General features: G+C 29.5%; 1 protein-coding gene across 1 annotated transcript in view; it reads right to left on the minus strand.

Moving 5' to 3' along the window:
• Window positions 1-351: 351 nt before the first annotated feature.
• LOC127708246 (trichohyalin-like) overlaps window positions 352-20,040 on the minus strand; it is a 42,015-nt gene continuing 22,326 nt past the window's right edge. The window contains exons 12-14 of the mRNA XM_052213088.1: window positions 14,879-15,034; window positions 12,011-12,238; window positions 352-4,441 (exon numbers count right to left, since the gene is read on the minus strand). Coding sequence (XP_052069048.1) covers window positions 4,286-4,441; window positions 12,011-12,238; window positions 14,879-15,034 — 540 coding nt within the window. The 3' untranslated portion in view covers window positions 352-4,285. The remainder of the gene's footprint in view (window positions 4,442-12,010; window positions 12,239-14,878; window positions 15,035-20,040) is intronic.

Raw genomic sequence — 20,040 nt, forward strand, 5'->3', positions numbered from 1 at the left:
GTTCATTTATACTGTGATTCCTGGTTTTAAAAAAAGGAACCCAACATTTGTTGATCAGGAATGTCCCCTGAAACTAATTGAAGTATAATTTTTTTACTAGATTTTCAGATCTTATATCCTAATCTTCATATTTTAGTGACACATCAGTCAAATCATGCAATTACTGCCTAGTAAATTGATGCCTTAGTCCTTCAAAGTCTGACAAAGATGTATAGCTAGTAATATGAATACATCCTTGGTCCCTTGCTGTTACCCAAAATAATGTTGATTTTTATCTCGCGCAAAAGTGACTAAAGCCCTCAAAATCCTAGCTTAAACCCTGCCTAAAGGCAAAAGAATAATCACCAAAAATGTATAGATGGACATTTATTCATCTATTTAAACTTAAAAAAACCATAGGCATAAACAATACCAAAATATATAACTCATTTGACACATTTAGTCAAATATTTGACTGTGATAGTGCTTGTGTAAAGTTTAAAAATATAGCAGCAGTTTTGACACAAGGGTAAATGTTTTAAGGAATAAAACAATAGAATGTTAAGCTTCTGCACACATAAAAACCTAGCAATTAAATACTCAAGAACTACATCTATGGGAAATTTCAAAATAAAAAAGGGAAAACTCTGATAACATTACATAAAAATATGTAATAAGAATAAAAATTGAACTATTACGAACTATAAACTATCAATATTGTTCAAATACAAGAAAATACACTGCACTTAAAATACCGTTGAAAGTTAATTATTGAAAAAAGATCAAGATGTCTGCTTATACTATTGCCATTCAATCTGAGGATAAGATTACACAATTTCTATTGTCCCTAATTTTAACTGAGGTTATTGATCAATAACAGACAAAAGAAACTTGTTATATCTAACTGTTGGAACCACGGACTCAAAGGATAATTGACATATGTTTATGTTGAATCATCCTATAAACTTTCAACGGTATATTCATACTACTTGTAGTGTTTAAAATTTTGCAAAATTGAAAATAAATATGATCATTTTCTGTTAATATGTATAATATCTGATGACATGCTATAGAAACGTAAAAAAAATTTATAACCAACCATCTTAAAATGATTTCTCTGAAAAAGATATTTCATCTGTTTAATTTAAAGGCAGTGTCTAGGTGAATGAAAAAATAGAAAATGTGAAAATGTACAGAAAGCAAGGAAAGTTTTGCTAAGTTTGATATACAATATTATTAGTTTTGTGTGCAAATCTATCACAACAAAATACTTCTTATTCAATTTGGCAGAAATCAATTCAGTTCTGAACTGAAAACAATGCCATACAAGTAATATTATAACAATAATATGAGCAAATAAATATCATAAAAAGATAAATGTATAAAATAGATATAACACAGTAAAGGACACATTAGGTTATTAATAGTGAATATAATAAACAAATTGACTGAAAGACTAGGGAACAAAACATTTGATTCAATGGTGAGGAATGACTTGACAGTGTAAGTGAAAATGTAGAAAATGTTCATACATGAATAATCAAAAGATGTTAATTTGAATACTAATATTCTTCATGTGAAACAAGACAAAACTTCTGAACATGTTTTACCTAAAAATATTTTATATAATTTCAATAATTTATCAATTTATGTATCGATTTAACTGGTCTTTTTTAATACAAAATGGCTATATATAACTCAATAGTTTGGGGGTTTTAACGATTCGAAGGAATATTCATAAATATTTTTAAGGTTTTGTAATTATGCAATAATATCATTCATTTCATTCTACAAAAAGTCAAGTACCCATATGGTAGATTTGAAACTCCTACATTCAATCTTAATTCTCTTCTTCTATAGTCAATAACATAGTTGTTGCACATGACATATTGAAATCAAAGAGAACAATTCTAAAATAGCATTAAAGGTATTAGGCATATAGGTCCTTTTTTTTCATTGATCAAAAGTAACAAAAATTTATTCAAACTATAGCTCAATTAAATAAATAGTTATAAAATTTCAATAAGACACAACACCAGGACATAGCAAGTACAGAAAATTAGTCATACAAGGATATGAAAAAAAAAATGATTCTACTGTGCAAGGTTTAACATTTCAGCAGTTAATATTGGGGAAGACACATATTAATTAGTACAAGATTATAAGACTTAATTTTCCATCTCACTTTTAATATTAACAATATGGCAGTTTCACCTTCAAGATATTATAGTTCAAAAATATTTTAGCAGTAAGATGTCCAGTTCATATTGTTGAATATCATGATCTTTATTTGCAATTCATATTTTCATTTTTTTTTTTGGTAAATCTAAGGTGTAAAAATTAACTCAAATAATGCCAATATTTAACCTACACATTAATGAAATGTGTGAAAAGCATTCATCTCTTATCCAGATCTTAAGATTGTCCTAAATATTAAATTCCTATAAAAATTAGTTTTATATCCTAGACCAATTTTCACTAACAATATTCTCTTTATTTCTTATTGCTATTCTATGGTACAATTGTTCAATAACAATATGTGAAATATGATGTAAATATCATCTGATAATCCTTTTTTGTATTGATATAGTCAACTTTTACTGTAAGGAATTATAACTATATAATGAAATCTTTAAACTGAACCATACTTGGACCTACAATTTTGTTCCTATGACAAGGGTGTTTTATTCATTCTGGTTAAATTATTAAAGAATATGCCTTGTACATCCTCTTACAAGAGTTTAGTTTTAACAAGTGTTTTGCACAGGTTTCAGGTTAATCAAGTATTACTGTAAAGCAAAAATCTATGAGAATAATCTTCAACAAATTTCAATATGGTTTAAAAATTATGACACTTTGATACCCTCAAACACCTGGGTAAAGCTCTGTTCCAATTCCTTGTTATGAAATCATCAAAAATTAAATTTTAATTTGATCATTAAATACTACAACAATAGAAATTAGATGTCTGTTTAAACTGTCCATTCTCAATACCTGACAAAGTAAACAATGCTTAAAAATGCCGTCAGACTCCAGGGGTATGAAATTCTATTCCTAACAGCAGTTGTAAGATTCAATTAAATGAACAATTATGGAAATTGAGAATAATATTTTATCAGTTTGTTCAAATCATTTTTACCTATCAACATTTTGCATAGTAAAACTTTTACTTCTGATTTGAGATTGTATTGGACGAAATTAAAGGTATATAAAAGAAAATCATTATCGTAATAATATATCAATACTTAAACACATATAAAAGTTGGGTTTTTATAAAGCATTTACTCCAATCTTCAATCTATTTTGCCGCATTTAAGCAAGGCCAATTATTTTTACCTACATTTCTATTGGTCTTCTTAATAATTTGTAAAAGAACATTGTTACATGATTGTATCAAAAAGAATATAAGACGCAAATTACATTGGAAAAAAAACACTGGTTTTGCAAAGGCAATTTACTTGGTTTATAAGTGATAACAATAATTTGTTATGCATTTTTTAATTACACAATACTTAATAGAAGGGCAGTCTGCTATTTAAGCAATGTTACCCTTCATCCTCTTGAGGTTCCTTCAGCAATCAAGCATAAATCAATAAAATCTTTTTAACAGACTTGAAAACATTGCAAATTGACAACATTAGTTAAAAGTACAGACTGAGACAACTGAAATCATAGTATACTAGACATACAATGCCTCATATGATGTGCATGCCAAATAATTTTAATCAAAAAGTTTGACTGAATTTCAAAAGACCATTTGCCCATACAAAATACCATGACAATTTTCAAATAAATATTACAACACCATACATTATTCAATATTTCTTCACCATATGTTAACAAATATTATAGGAACATGTATTAACAAAGATCACATGATCATACATCAACAAAGATCGCATGAGCATACATCAGCAAAGATCATACATCAACAAAGATACATGATCATAAACAAAGATCACATGATCATACATCAACAAAGGTCACATGATCATACATCAACTAATATCACATTATCATACATCAACAAAGATCACATGATTATTCATCAACAAATGTCACATGATCATACACCAATACAGATCACATGATCATATATCAACAATGTTCACATGACCAATGCATCCTTTAACAAACATCACAAAACCATTCATAATAAAAGTCACATGATATTAATGGTCACATGACCATATATGCTATAAATGATCATATGATCTTATGCTACTATGGCTCATGGCCATAGACAATACACATGAACAATGATGCATATGCAGTTTGTTTAGGTACCACTGATTAAAACAAAATCTCAATATACTTCAGCAGCAGAGCTATCAGTTACATTTCCTACACGTAACAATCGTACATGTTCTCTCTCGTGTTCTTCTAACTGGTACTTGTCTTCCTTTAGGTATTGACGGTGTTTCTGTAACTTGATGTAAGATTCTTCTCTTTCTGCATGAGCCTGTCATGAAAAAATAAAACATGAAAGTAAGTCAATAAAAATGAGTAAGTAGTACAAACATAAATTCTTATATAAAAATAAGGAAATGTGGTATGAATGCTAATAAGACCAATATCCCCCAGAAACCAAATGATGTGGATGTAAGCAACTATAGGACACATACAACCTTCAATAATGAGTAAAACCTATATTGTATAGTTGCATGCTATAAAAGGCCCTGACTTGACAAAATTGAAACAATTCAAATGTGAAAACAATCAAGCCTAATTTATGATAAAACAATAAACAAAAATAACAGATAGCAACCAATGACAACCACTAAAACTTTAGTCTATATATGTAAGGTTACAAACTTGAACAAGTATGACTTCAAGAAAATGTACTTCACTAGGCCTACAAAACTTACCATTTATAAAGCTGAAATACATTGTCTTATCTGTGATGGGCATTCATATGGGAATCTATATCGCAATGAGACTTTATTTCTTATCAATCTATTTATGAGAACAAACATGCACAATAGTTAAACCATTTAGAATACAGAAGATATCTGGTTTACTATGCCCATAATTTAAAATACAAAATATTCACATAGAAGTATGCCTGTTGTGCAAATTCAATTGGGTGGCCAGCAGTGAAAAAATGTCATCCTTTTACAAATGTTTTTCTAAATGGCCAAGCAAATTTACCAGATGGTTACAAAAACTATTGCAAAAACAGATAAGGGCTGAGAGCATAATTGCTGCTACTTTTAGAAATTCAAGGAAGTCACCTGATTCAAGCAGTTTCATATGAGTAATTTTGACATGACCAGACAATGTACTTCCTGCAATATTCAAACTTTAATAGAAATGACTACTTTCCAGAAAATGCAATAACAGTTTAGAGAACTTGTCTGCAGTTACTTAAATAATTCATATTTCTTTTTCACTAATTTCAATTCAAGTGGAAAATTGGCACTGTCTGCCTTATTTTCTGCCACAATCATCACAATAAAAATGTACAAACAAAATATCAATTTAATGATGCATTAAATATATATTCAATGCCAAATTTTTGGAAAATCAAACAAATGAGAAAAGACTTAAAGATGGAAAAAGTTTAATCATGCATGAATATATAATCATATTCATAAACAAAAGTATAACATAATTAAAGATCATAACATTCAGACAAAATATAGCCAAGATATTGCACAGTTATATAAATCTATCCTTGACCCTACAAATGCAGTGCAAAGCAATGCAAAATTTCATGTTAGAAAATTAGCTTTATCAAGAGGGATGAAATCATTTTATAAGCGACCTTTATATTTGATTTAGAGGTCACAACCATTATAAACTTGTTGTTACTATGATCTATCCAAGTACCTGACCCTTTTTGTTTTATTTATAATACCATAATTGGCTAAACAGAATTTATGTCGATTTTTATCTCTCCTATTTAGAAATGTTAAACTCAACTATAAATCTCTATCAAAGCAAGTAGAAGGGTCCTATTATCAAATACCTTATTTATTCTAATTATTATCCAATTACAACGAAACTTGGGGGCCATGAAATGTCTAGAACAATCTTTAAGAACAAATTCCTAGATACTGCATGATAAACAGCATAAAAAATATAGTATGAATAAAAGAATATGGGAAAAGTCAATAAAACAATCCAAATTTGTATTTGGTACTTATCTACTGATACATGCAGCATTTAGTAATAACATAAGCAACACGACGGGTGCCACATGTGGAGCAGGATCTGCTTACCCTTCCGGAGCACCTGAGATCACCCCCAGTTTTTGGTGGGGTTGGAGTTGCTTAGTCTTAAGTTTTCTATGTTGTGTCATCTGTACTATTATTTGTCTATTTGTCTTTTTATTTTTGGCCATGGCGTTGTCAGTTTGTTTTCGATCTATGAGTTTGACTGTCCCTCTGGTATCTTTCGTCCCTCTTTTAGTAGTATTAATGCAAACAATGGATCAATTGAGAGTCAGAAGAAATTGTGTCCAGAAAGTATAACAGCAGACTGTGGGCTAGCATATTAAAATGTCAAGTCCAGCTGTTGGTCTAGTGCAAAATGGGTTTCATATTCAGACAATGTTTTATTCCTAAAATGGCATGTAATATTTGTCACTAGATATTAAGCAGTCATCAATCAATCAATCAAGGGAAATCTTGAATTTATAAAGAGTGGCTTGAAGTTTGCTGTAGAAACTATATCAGTACTCTAGAAGTTTTAGGCCCTTGTTTATTTCAATCTGTGGATCCAGACAATTTAAAAAGGGAAAGAGGTACTGGATTTCTACTGGTAAACCAGGTTCAAGCCTTGTTTTTGTCGATTTTTATGAGATTAAAACAAATCCAAAGAAAGCACTGATTTTGCCAATGTATTTTGGAAAAGTGCTATATCATCAGACAGAATTTGAAAAGATGATGATCATGGAACCCTTCAGCAGATTATGACAAATGGGGATCACATAACAAGCTGGTTATCATGGAACCCTCCTGCAGATTGTGATAAATGGTGAATTTAACGTTAATGACAGGTAATAACTGATCATTACTATGTTATGTAGTCTGATAATATCTAGTAATGTAACAAATTGTTAACATTGTAACCTAATTGTACCACACATATTAAATCTATTGTTACTTAATAATTAAAGAAAAATTACATGAATTTTCTACAGGTCAGAACAATGTGTAAGATGCCTTAGAAAGATATTTGACTGATAATTTAATTCTGAGGTTTCAGATGGGTTTTAATTTACCTGAATTGGGTTATTGGACACAAAAGCGAATCAGAATAGTAAGGTAAAGATCTGTAGGACAAGAGTTACTAGGATTTTTTGAAGATGTAGTTAAGTATTTTCTCTTAAGTTTTAATGTGGCACACAAAGTTAAATGTCAGAGTAGAAAATAGGTAAAATTAGTTCTATTTTCTTCTGTAGAAATTTTATTGATAAGAAATAAATCATTTGAAAGTAATTTTGACTTGTTAAAGTGTTATTTAATTTTTAAAAGCAACACAGGAAAATTTACTCTTGTTGTTTTTTTCTGGAAATAACCACTTGAAAACTGCATCTGTTTTTTCTCTTCCCAAAATTTTAAATTCGCAAAATCATACTTGAAATTAAGATTGTGATTCCATACTAAATTAAACATCTTTTACAGTATATATGATAAGAATAGCATACAAAAAGTCATGTATTTTACAGTAACTATCTGTCTTCCATAGATAACTAACACCGTTGGATTATTTACTGAGGACTAAAGTCAAGATGACAGCCCAGATGACACAGATTTAAGACCTTAAATCTAGAACAAACATTGACTTTCACTTATGGTATGAGAGGTCAATAAAATCACCATTTACATTTTTATTTGTAAAGTTCAAACGAAAATTGAACTTCGGCCTGTTTGTATAAGGAAGTTCTCTAATTTCTTGTTTTTAATTTTCTGACTCAAAAGCAACATTCACATTCAAATATGTCTTTGTTGCACTTTGATAATAAATATGTATTCCATTATAAAGAGTTATCAAATTTTTAAAAGTAAATCCCTTTGATATTGTTTTACCTGAAAAGTTTTGATATTTAAAGCCAAAGGGATAATTCTAAACTTACTTAACAGTTCATTATTTTGTTTATTTTGTTTAGAAAAGAAACTGCTATTAGAGAAATGGAATTGATTGGGACAACACTTTTTAAACAATAACTGTAGGAGAAATTATCTAATCTATGTATTAACTAAGATGAAAATTCATACATTTACAATATTGAATCACACTGATGAAAGTTGTCTTATTAAAGAGATATGGTCTAACTCATGTAACTGGACTATGAGTACCATCATGAATTTGAATGTGGTATATTTAAATTGTCCCATTCACATTTAACCTTAATCACCTTAAACTCATGCTTTTTTTTTTAAATCAGAAGAAAAATATGAAATGCAAAATCACAGAGTTACATGCTACAAACATTTCAGTATCCAGACTTAATTTGTAACCTTTGACTATACAAGTCGGACAAGGACACATTTGTTTTATGAACAAAATCTGACCTCTTGGTAGACAAAATACAATGCCTTCTTTTACTCAATGTCACCAAATATAATTTTTTATAACAAAACAACCCCCAAAAAAGTATTTTTCTACTTTTTCCTTTTCAAGTGAGATTAAAAATCAAAAGAAATAATTGATCAAGACTTGTAAAGAACAATGGCCGTAGTGATCATTATCTGGACAGGACAGACATAAATTACTGGAGATTAACTGTATGTCATACACAACGGTGGTGGTCTAAATAATGTGACCTGCAGAGAGGCCATAGCAGGATATTTATCACAGTTTCAATAAAAAAAATTGCAATTTGAAACAGCTACAGTGTGCACAATGCCAAATAAAAACATGCATAACCAATTTAACTACTGGGAGAACTTTATTTGAGCGAAATGAAAAGATTTTCTACATGTTCACATATATACCAATTTCTAGTGTTAAGAGTCATGCAGTTCCTTCTATCTGCCTGCTTCTTTCTAAAACTGCTACAATGTGTCAATAATAACTTGCAATTGATTACTGCTTCAATTTCCTTAAAGCTGATTACCTGACTACCTGATTACTGACTGACTTTAAGAATGGAAATCAATTATGGGAGGAATCAGGATTACTATTTAGAGTTCAATATTTTCCAACCAAACTGACTAATTGAATCCCTTCTTTGGGGCCTTATATTTAAAATTCATTCATAAAAATAATCTAACAATTTTCGTGTGAATGGTGACTACTGTAAACAAGACAGAATCAGATGAAAAGATAAATTAACAAGAATTTTTTGAATGGAAAACCCTCAGCATATTGAAATACCAAATTGTTTTTAAATATAAAGTAATTCAATCTTAAAGATATTGACTATTTATGATTTATGTGCTGAACTTAAAGGACGAAATTTGCGACTTGAATATTTAAGGGCATGACCTTTTGTAGTATGTACAATTTTCATTTGCTGATTTTCAATTTACATTTATGTGCATTTTGCTATTGGCCACATTGGGATAAAATAAAAGAAGAATGTGTCCCCATGGACACAGATGCCCTCGCTTGTAAATATGCAAGAGTCAAAGTACTAATTCAAACTTATTGATTGCTTTATTTTCTTTGAAACTTAATAACATTTGTTTCTGTATGTTCTTGACATTAGAAATTGTTCTGGGGATTGAGTGCTCTCATTGTTCAATAACAAACAGTAATGTGGTAAGTTGAGAACGGTGAAAGTGATGCCACCCTAATTCGAATTTGCTCTTTGTTTGGGTTGTTATAAGCATTGTGTATACATTTCAGAACAGTCAAGGCAAACTAAAGATACAGAACAGAAACCAACTTCAGGACGTACAGACGAGGGTAAACCATAATCCCCACCGTCACTGCTGAGTCATACAAAAAGACTTAACATATACATGTCCCTGTCCCAAGTGAGGGACCTTGTCAACAATTGTATTTAATTGTTTATGAGATCCTGTTGTTAGCATTTCTTTGTCTTAAAATACGATTGAGAACATTTACATGTTTAATAATTAAACTAGTATTTCTGTCTATTGAGTTTGTTTACGTGTTGATCTGAAATCGTTTAAAAGCCATTTTTTTCAGCAGAAATATATCTACATTAATTTTTCTACAGTTGGAAGTGTCCTCTATTGAGAAATTTCTTTGCTTTCATTTTTTTCCACACCTCCTTTCAGAAATCATGAAACATAAGTTGACATTACTTAATACAAATTTGAATGTCTTTCATGTTTTAATTTCAAGGACACATTAACACATCTTGTCATGTATTTTAATGTTTATAACTCAATTACAATTTTTTCATCAATTTAGTATTTCTATTCTTATGGAAAATTATAGTCACAAGTTTCTAATACATAAACAGGTGTTATGTCAGTGTTTAGGTAATAAACATTTTATTCCCCACAAATAATGACAACAATTAGACCCTTTTGAAAAGTAATGATTCGTAGAATTCAAAAATGAATGAAAATTATCCTAGCTAAAAGCATGTTTTGTTAAGGAAAAAATTATAAAATGCAACTTTCGACATAAACAAATCATAAAAAATTTAGTACTTTTATGTCAGTAAATTATAAACATTTTTAAAAATCACTGAAGTGTGTTATTAGGTATTAACCATAAAAATTCAAGTTATTGTGGTTTCTTTCAATCTACTCCCTGACAAATTGCCATCTTTAATATTTTCATATCTTTATAATGAATGTCAACAACTCTTTTAAATAACACTATCTTATCTGATCCTTTAGCACAAAATCAAGTCACCGTCAAATACGTAAGAAATTTCGTCATTTCTTTAGCAATGGATGGGCTATAATTTCAAATTTATGTTAATGATTTTGTTTGTTCAACAATTTGTAACCAATTTAGGAACACGCTTTGTAAATTAGCTCTCGTTATAATATATTTAGATATATTTAGTCATAAAAAGTAATTTGCCTTATTACAATTTGTGTCACATGAGAATTAAATAAATTTGTAAATATGTCAGAGAAGCATTGAATAACAAAAACAAGCATACAAATTTGTTTTTGTATAGGAAATATATATGGAAAGACTTTACTCAATGATTTAAACGTTTGTCATCAGATTAGAAGACTTTCCCTCAAGAAGATGGTTCATAAAGTTCGAAACAAATCATTGTAAAGTAAAACTTCTTGAATGATGACTACTGACTAACTAAGGTAAAGTTATATCTAAAATGACTCTCATAAGATAAACACTCAGGGAGAAATCATTTGAATCTAAAAAAGCCTAAAGTGTATTGTCAACAGATTTTTTAAGAACCTTTTGAACCTCCCACTACTGTTGGAATAAGCAAAAAAACATTCATGACGAAGGTTTTGAAACGAATTCTTACCAATATTTCTACTTTCATAAAGTCAGTTAGATACAAAATAATTTACCATGCAGATAATAGAGATAATTTGAAATTGTAATAAGTGCAGGATTTATATGTTTATACACCTCCTTTCATTGTCAAGAGATAACTAATTTCAAGTTGTGCATAAAGTCAACTGCTGCAAGATTTAGCTTTTCGCCTTTGGAATATGGTAAATGTCTTCATGTCATTAAGGATGTACTTAGATCAGGTTTAGGAACTTTTGTCAGATGTTCGGACTCCTTTTTTTTTTTTTTTTTACCATACAAATGATACAGGGTAAAATATTTTGCCCCAATAACACCCATTTTTCTTTTCATATAAGACTTCAATAGCTCATAAAAGGATCATTTACCAAAATTTAAGCAGATTCTAGATTTCTTTTCTTTTGATTTGAGACCCAAATAATACCAATACAAATAAAAGGTAAAAGTCTAAGTCAACCTTTTCCCGCCATTTTTTCAAAATTAAATATCTCGAAAAGGAGCTCCATAATCTATCGATATTTTTAGCTTCTTTTGTTCCTTAACACATGCTCTTCTGACTTATAGTATCAATTTTAAATTCTAGATTTTTTTAATTTCACCTTAAGTACATCCTTAAAATTAAATGGAACAATTTTCTTACCTTATCTAACTCTGCTTTCTCTCTTATGTATGTTTGTTCTATCTCTCTTTCCAGTCGCTGTCTCTCAGAAAGCTCTTCGCGTATTTTTATAGAATTTTTGCGTTTTATCTCCGCTAACTGTTGTTGTAATCGTCTGACATTTTGTTCTTGTTTTTGACGGGCATATTCAGAGTTTCTCACTTGATTGTATAAATTCTTTTCTTGGTCTTCTCCTTTAGTAACCATTTTCTAAAATCAAGAAAATTTGCATTAAAACTATAACTGTTACTAACTATATAGGTCATAATTCAGAATTTTGGTTTAGCTCCATTCTAACTAAAACTTCTTTAGAGAAAAATTGGCTTTCTATGTATATCACTTTAGACTATATAAAGATTTAACATGATTACGAGATTAATAAGGGAGGGATGTACATTAAAGACAACCTTTTTGATTAAGATGTCCATTAAATCTTCTGATATCAGTCCTCCATAAAACAAAGTTTTAAAGAAGAAAAGGGAAACATCCAAGGTATTACCTTTCAAAATCTTACAACAATAAAATCTAAAAAAGGATGGTTGAAACAAACCAACAAATTGTGAGCAATTCTTCATGTTGTTTTAAGGTATTCTTTAGATTTTAATTAAAAGCTTTGTTTTTTTGTTTGTTAATGAAACCTAGTAGTTAACATGACTGGAAATATCTGTAAAGACTATTATATAAGTAGAAATGGTGAAGTTGATGTTTTGGTATTGGAAACCCCAAAAATCACTCTAAACTCTATATAGCTACCATGCCATTTCCAAGGAGTTGCTTAACAAATTGATATAAATCCATACTTTGCTATCGGGAACCATAAAAAAAAAAAAAAACCATTCTGATTAAAAAGTTTAAATAGAATTGCACAACTGCATGTCTAATGTAGAAAAATCTTTGAAAGTTTGGCAGAATTCTGTCAAGCTGTTTTCAAGGAGTTGTGGATTAACAAAGTGTAACACAAACCATGTGGACGACAAACACAAGAAGCCAACAGAAGTGAGCCCTATGTGTCTCCACAGCTGAAAGCTGCCAAGCAACATGAAAACATCTTTGAAAAAGGCTTGTTCATCTCTGGCTTAAAATATTCTAACTTAAGTCAGAAACAAATGGAATTTTAAAATCGTCAAAATAAAATGCCACTTTTTTAGTTGAAAATAACATTGTTTCAAGAAACGGTCTTATTCTAATATGTTGTGAGTTATCCCATAACATGTTTTTGAATGATTGCCATAATATAGTCTTTTTGTGCTGTGGCAGCGTAAACAAACACCAATCTTTCAATCAATGCTTTTGAATCAAGATTATGCATATTTGTAAAAAAAATGATTTTAAATTGATATTGAATCTGATGATTTATTCTAGTCAAATCCATGATGAATGCGTCCGATATATAATATTCTAGAAACAAAATGTCCTCCTGTGTCTGAACAAATTAAGTGACAAAATGATAAAATCAGTCTTTTATCAGAGTACAAAAAGACTCTCATGTAGCTATAATCCCCAATAACCAGATGTTCCCGACTCAAAACAACTGCAGGGATCTACCATTACAAGGTCAATAACATAAATGAATGGCTATTCAATTTCAATGACAACTATTTCGTCAATAGCTTACCACACAAGTTGATTAATTTTTTTTTATAATTATTATGTCAAAAATATTTACCAAATAGTATAGTTATAACTAATAGTCATAATGTCATATTTTGTATGATATATAGGAAAAAACAAGAATGCTATGTCATTCCTAATGAATGACAAAAAATATCCGCAATCAATTTCATATTTGTGGTTTTGTAACAGTTGAAAAACATCTGTACAATCAGTATTATATAAGTAAGAAGTTAAATCCTCAATCAAAAATTGTGTGATTTCCTTTTTTGTGTAATGACATGAGTAAGCACATAGATCATTTTACATGTAACAAATAAAGGTGCTTCCTTGTCAGATCTCAATTGAACAAGTTGAAAGGGAAAATCCAAACATAAAAGTTACATTTGACCTAACGAAAAACATGCAGATACAAGCAATGGTAGTTATTGTTGACTTAAATGTCAAAAAGATAAAACAGGAAGGGGTTTTCTGCAAACTTTTATGATTAAATATCATGGTTAATGAGGCTAGAATCTTTTACCAAAGTTCCCTAAAAAGCTGACCATAAAAGCACTAAAGATGCCAAGCCAAACAACAGTTTCCTTACAACCAAAAACTTAACAAGATCCATATGTAAGAATAGACATGCGATGATCGAAGATGACAATCAACAGCTATAAAGGAAAAAGTATTTGAAGCCCTAAAAAGAAAGGTCATTTATAAATGATGGCATAAGAAAGTGTTGTTCTGTCAAAACTTATTTTGAATTTTTTCTGATATAAGGAGTGATGGACTTTCCAAATATGAAAATTTTCTTTATATGACAGTAAAGAAATGAACAAATACAACCGAACTCCAAAAAAACTATCAATATTATCAAGTCTCTAGAAAACTTTGTTTTCATTAAAACCAGTCCTATCTAAATAAAGCATAACGTAACTAAAAACAAAGCATTTCAACCAAAGACTAAATTAGTATTTCTCAGTCAGGTGAGCCATATTGACTATTACCTTTTTTTATAAATAAGTTATAAACCTGCTATCAATTTAAACAATAACATTTCAAGATGTGAAAGAGAAAGTGACTGTATTGAAAATAATTTCAATCAATGAAAAAGACTACATAGAAATTGGTATTTAAGAAAATTCCAGGAATGAAAGACTATATATAAAGCAAGTTATACTCCTATATATCTCTGCAGCTGTAATATATATAAAAAGAAACACAAATATTCAATTTTTCCTACACTTTACTTACTTTGAAAAATTTAAGTGAGTCTTCATGTTTTCGTCTTTCCTGATCAGCATTTCGTCTTTTGAACCGTCCCTCCCATACAAGCTGCTGAGCTTCCTCTTTCTCCTTTTTGTTTCTTAAATTTGTTGTCATATAATGTACTCTTCTGGCATTGTGAGACTAAAAACAAAAGTAGGAAAGTTACTTTTCTATACAAAAGATAAATATTCCCTTCATTTAACAATTCACCAATTACCAAAGACTATGGATTACAAATATCCTAATGTATTGCTTCTATTCAAAAGTTTTGTATAACTGCAATAGATATCATGGACCTATAGCTATTAGGGATTCTGTAAGATTTAGACCTGAGATCTGCTGAGTTCAACTGATGTCAGACAACAATGTCTTAATATATTCTTTGGGGCATCAGTCGTTCTCTCTTGTGATGTCAAAACCTAGCTGCACAACCGTACCATGGATCCACAGCTAGTCAAAACCTTAAGGATGTTCGCTACTCTTAGTTTTGACTTTTTGTCAGATATTCGGAATCCTCTAGTTTTATCCATGTAGTGCCATTAAAAAATTTTGCCTGCTAACCCCTACTTTTCTTTTCATACTTTTATTACATATAGTTTGAAAAGCCATATTTGAAAATCTTATAAAATCCTTGTTATTTTTTCATAGTTTTTGAAAGAAAAAAAGGTGCCTATGATAAATGTATGAAAATTCTAGAGAGAATCATTTCCCGCCAAATTTTCAATGGCTTATATCTCGAAAACAAGCACACAGACCTTTCATTTTTTTCTGCTTTTTTAGTTCCTTTATTCATGTACTATCAATTCATAACAGTCTTTTAAAAAGCTTGTTATTTTAAAACAGAGTAGCAAACATCCTTAAGGTTAGGTCTGTGATATTTTGTTATGGCCAATAAAATAATACTAATAAGCAGTATTGAAAAATTATTCAAGACCTTGTAGATTTTTAAAGAAAGGGTATAATTATTGAAGTGCAACATAGGAAAACTAAAGAACATACACAAGCACACAGAGACAATATAAAACATGCAAATATTATTGAGAAAATTTTTTCAATCAATTTAACAATAAACAAGGAATTATTTGAATCTGGAATAATTTTGAATTCTGGAAAATTGATTAGAAATGTATGATGAAAACTAGCCCAACTAAATAGGGTTAGCCATGCATGCATGGCTAAGGTTAATTTTACTTTCACTATCATTTCAGTATGAATTAACTAACCCACCTTAGCCATGCACGCATAGCTAACCCTATTTAGTTGGGTTAGTTTTCATCATATATTTCTCATCAATTTTCCAGAATTCAAAATTATTCCAGATTCAAATAATTCCTTGTTAATAGCAGAAATGATTAAGTCATTTGAGTAAAGGGTGTAAATTTAGCTTCATTCCATGTGCAGTTTACGGTTGACATCAGGAACAAAAGTAACAAAAAAGCCATTGAAGATGTAAAAACACTGTGGGAACTGAATGCCCAAAAGGGACCTATAAAATGAACAGAAAAAGCCCGAAGTCATATATATCAACATTTAAATTTTTCAGTTTACCATTATTTCTTGTTGAACATACTTGATTGAATTCATAATGACAATTACATCATAATTACAATATTATGGTTTTTGAAAGTTTAATATTTTTAAAGATGATACATTAAAAGGTTTTGGTTACTCAGGTGACAGCTTAAAGCCGCAATTGTGACACAATCTATCAGTTCTTGGTACATTGTGCCATGTTCCCTTATAAACTGGTAAACAGTGATTCCCACATTTAAAGTCACATAAGGTGATTTAAGTATCAATTGTATGTAAATGCTGAAACATCGACAACTGTAGTTATATTGTAAAATTAGGGACATGTGCCAATTACCTATGCCAAAATAGTGTTTTCTACATAAAAATGAAAATGACAATAGCAAAAATTAGGCTGGAAATCGCAGGAGATTAAGTGCACATGTTCCTAAAATAAAACTGGGAAAATGTAATTGGTAGATTCAAACAAATCTTTCTATGATAAACTAAAATATAACAATTAGACTTTCAATAACAAAACTGATGAAGTTGTAAAAAAACCAACACAAACCTAGCACCTGTCTTTAATGATCTGTAAATAGATTAGCCATTTTACTTGGTATAGTTGTGAATTTGATGACCCAATAAAACAGTTTTAAAACCTATTCACTAAAGCCACAATTATACTAATTTCTCCAATTTCACAGAAGTTCACACAAAAACATTGCAATGTATTCAGCTTTGTGGGGGTATTATAACCACAATGTGATTTATAGCCTCAATTTGAATTCTGACAGATTGACATTTTGAATTTTGAATAGATGTACAAATTATCCAGTAATTGTATTAATTAGCTTCATTTAAAGGTTTTTTTTTCTAATATTGAAAATTATTTAAAATAATTGTGAAAGAGCAGACCAAATATTGGGATTTTTTCCTAAAAATATATGTGAATGTCACAAATTATTAAAGTTGACAAATTAAATTGATTATTGTAAATATGTTATTGTGTTTTTTTTCAAAACAGCTTGACATTAAGATACATTTTTAAGACATTTTCAATTTCATATTAATTGAAAAGATAATGATTTATAGTTTACCTTAAATTTAACTGATGACATTTTAATTGCAATATGAATTAAAAATTAAAATCAATGATTATATAATATGATTCTATTCCTTTTACATTCCAGTTTTACAAGGAATTCATTTATTTTGACTCCTAAATTTTTGATAAATTAGTCTATTTATATTAACCTTTAATACAAAATTGTATAAAATATGGGAAAAATCTTATTATTGAACCTATGCATGTAATTGGTGCATGTGAAATGGGTTAAACATCCGCCATATTTGTACCTGTACAAATTAAGCTATTTTGGTCTTTGTGTTGTTCATAGTTTTAGCCTTTGTTTGTGCATCTATTTTTCATTGGAGTCAAAGTTTAATGAATATATATTGGATGCAATACAGAAGACCTCTAGACTCACTGTCACAAAGGTGTTAAAAAGATACACTGAAGTCCCACTTCCCCTTTTATTTCACTTACTCAGTAATTGACCAAGAAACATACCATCAACAGAACTGACCTTGCCATCATAACAATTTTAAGTATGATTATCTTACTCAGACTTAGAATTCATCAACCAATAAAAAATACTGGATTTGGTGTTTCTAGCACAAATTTTGTTCCCTGATCGAGTACTGAAGAAAGTTTTATGACAGAGAGGCCTAGACTACTTTCTTTACTCACATTTTTGTTTTGATTATTTGAACTAAAAGTGAAATGCAGAAATGCATAATCATTTCATCTATTTCATATTGATAACATTCTTACTGAGAGTCTTTTCATCAAATTTTCCAGCAGTCTCTAAGGTTGAAAGTAAATAAAGGTCATATATTTCCCCTTTATTCCATGTTATACAATGTATAAAGAAAACTGTCTTGCCACTATTATTGTTATGACTTTATCCTCTAAAAGAAGCAAGCAGATCTTACTGCTTGGATTAATTGTTTGTTGTCTATATAATGTCTAGTGGCAAGCACTTCATGCATATCTAATGCTTGAAGGACCAATTTGAAGAAGTAGAAAATAATTGTAATAAAGGAAGGTTCAAATGTTTTCTTCTGGTTAAATATCTGGAACTTTCCATCCATAATTTTCAGACTGTCCCTTTTAAACCTTAATACAATGGAACATAATCTAAGCATGTTACTGTAAATTCAGAAATTATAGCATGCATTTATTATTTCGATTTTTGAAGAATGAACAAAAATGTGAGATTAACTATTGCGATTCAATGAAAACCGCATAGAGATATAATATATGTATCAGATATCAGAATGCCAGTTCTTATATACTATTGAGATATGCACCCAGTCGCATTATTACCATTAATAAAAACCTTGCAATAATTTCTGAATTTACAGTAACATAATACCAGTATTTTATCTTAAAAGCAAGAATTTCAAAACTTATCTAAAAAAGTATGTTAGACTTTGAAAGTAAAATTATGACAATCAGGCCCTTAAAGAATGTACCTAAAACCTACACATTTTTGAAACCCTAAAAAAAGATGTGACCTAAAATGTCCAAATTATGCTGTGTCACCGGAATGTTTTTAAAAAAATCATCCCTAGATCTTACTGATGGCTACTTTAACTAGTGCCATGTTGTGACATTTCTACCTATCAGTAGTTACAAACAGTGACAAAAATTAAGTACATTGTAAAATTAGCCAAGTAATGTTACGAGTCAAAAAACATCAATTGGTAATTCGAACACATAATTTTCCCCGAGATTGATGTTCACAAAATGGGTAGTTTACGATGTGACAAAAACATAAATGTTATTGGGTTTCCTGTAAACTTTTGTACGTTTGGCAAAAGCTGTTGTCAAATTGTAATTTTCTGAAAGCGATATTAAACACTGTTTATACCATTATGGAAACCCCTAGAGTAATTTATCCGATTGCATTTTTCGTCTTTGTGTGTCCTTTGAGGAACATCAAAAATAATTATTAGCTGGTTTAATATTTCTATTATTTGAAGTATGTTTTATCTTTCCGTTTAAATTTTGGGAGGTAATCACTTTTTACATGAAAACACCAAATAAACAGCTACTGATTTTAAAAAACTTGAAGATTTGACAATAAGATATAATTAATTCTCATAATTTCGGCTGGTTGTACTAATGTTAGAAACGTGGGAATATATTTACACTGGAACAAATCTATGAAAGTTCTTATTTAAACACTAATTAAAGTATCATTTTAGATTAATGTACTTCAGGAATATCAAACACTGACACTAAATAAATGACTGATTTTATCAATTTGTCTTTAAAAAAAGTAATTCAATTTTTTTTATAGATAAGAATTACATATACTGAACAAATCAAATTAGTCCTCAAATTTGATAATGACAGGGTGAAAATACAACTTTATTATATTTTGTACCTATTCACTCTAAAATTGTACCAACAGATATGTTTCTATATTTTATATAGATATTTATATATATAATTTGTCTAGATCTTCAAATTTGCGTTATCAAATTTTTGTTTTTCTCTCAGCTGGATTTGAACCCTTGCTTCTGTGACATCGTGCCAACACCGCCTGCACCTTGTCCAGCGTCCT

The sequence above is a fragment of the Mytilus californianus genome, unplaced genomic scaffold (genome assembly GCF_021869535.1).
Source record: "Mytilus californianus isolate M0D057914Y unplaced genomic scaffold, xbMytCali1.0.p SCAF_7, whole genome shotgun sequence".
Lineage (NCBI taxonomy): Eukaryota > Metazoa > Mollusca > Bivalvia > Mytilida > Mytilidae > Mytilus > Mytilus californianus.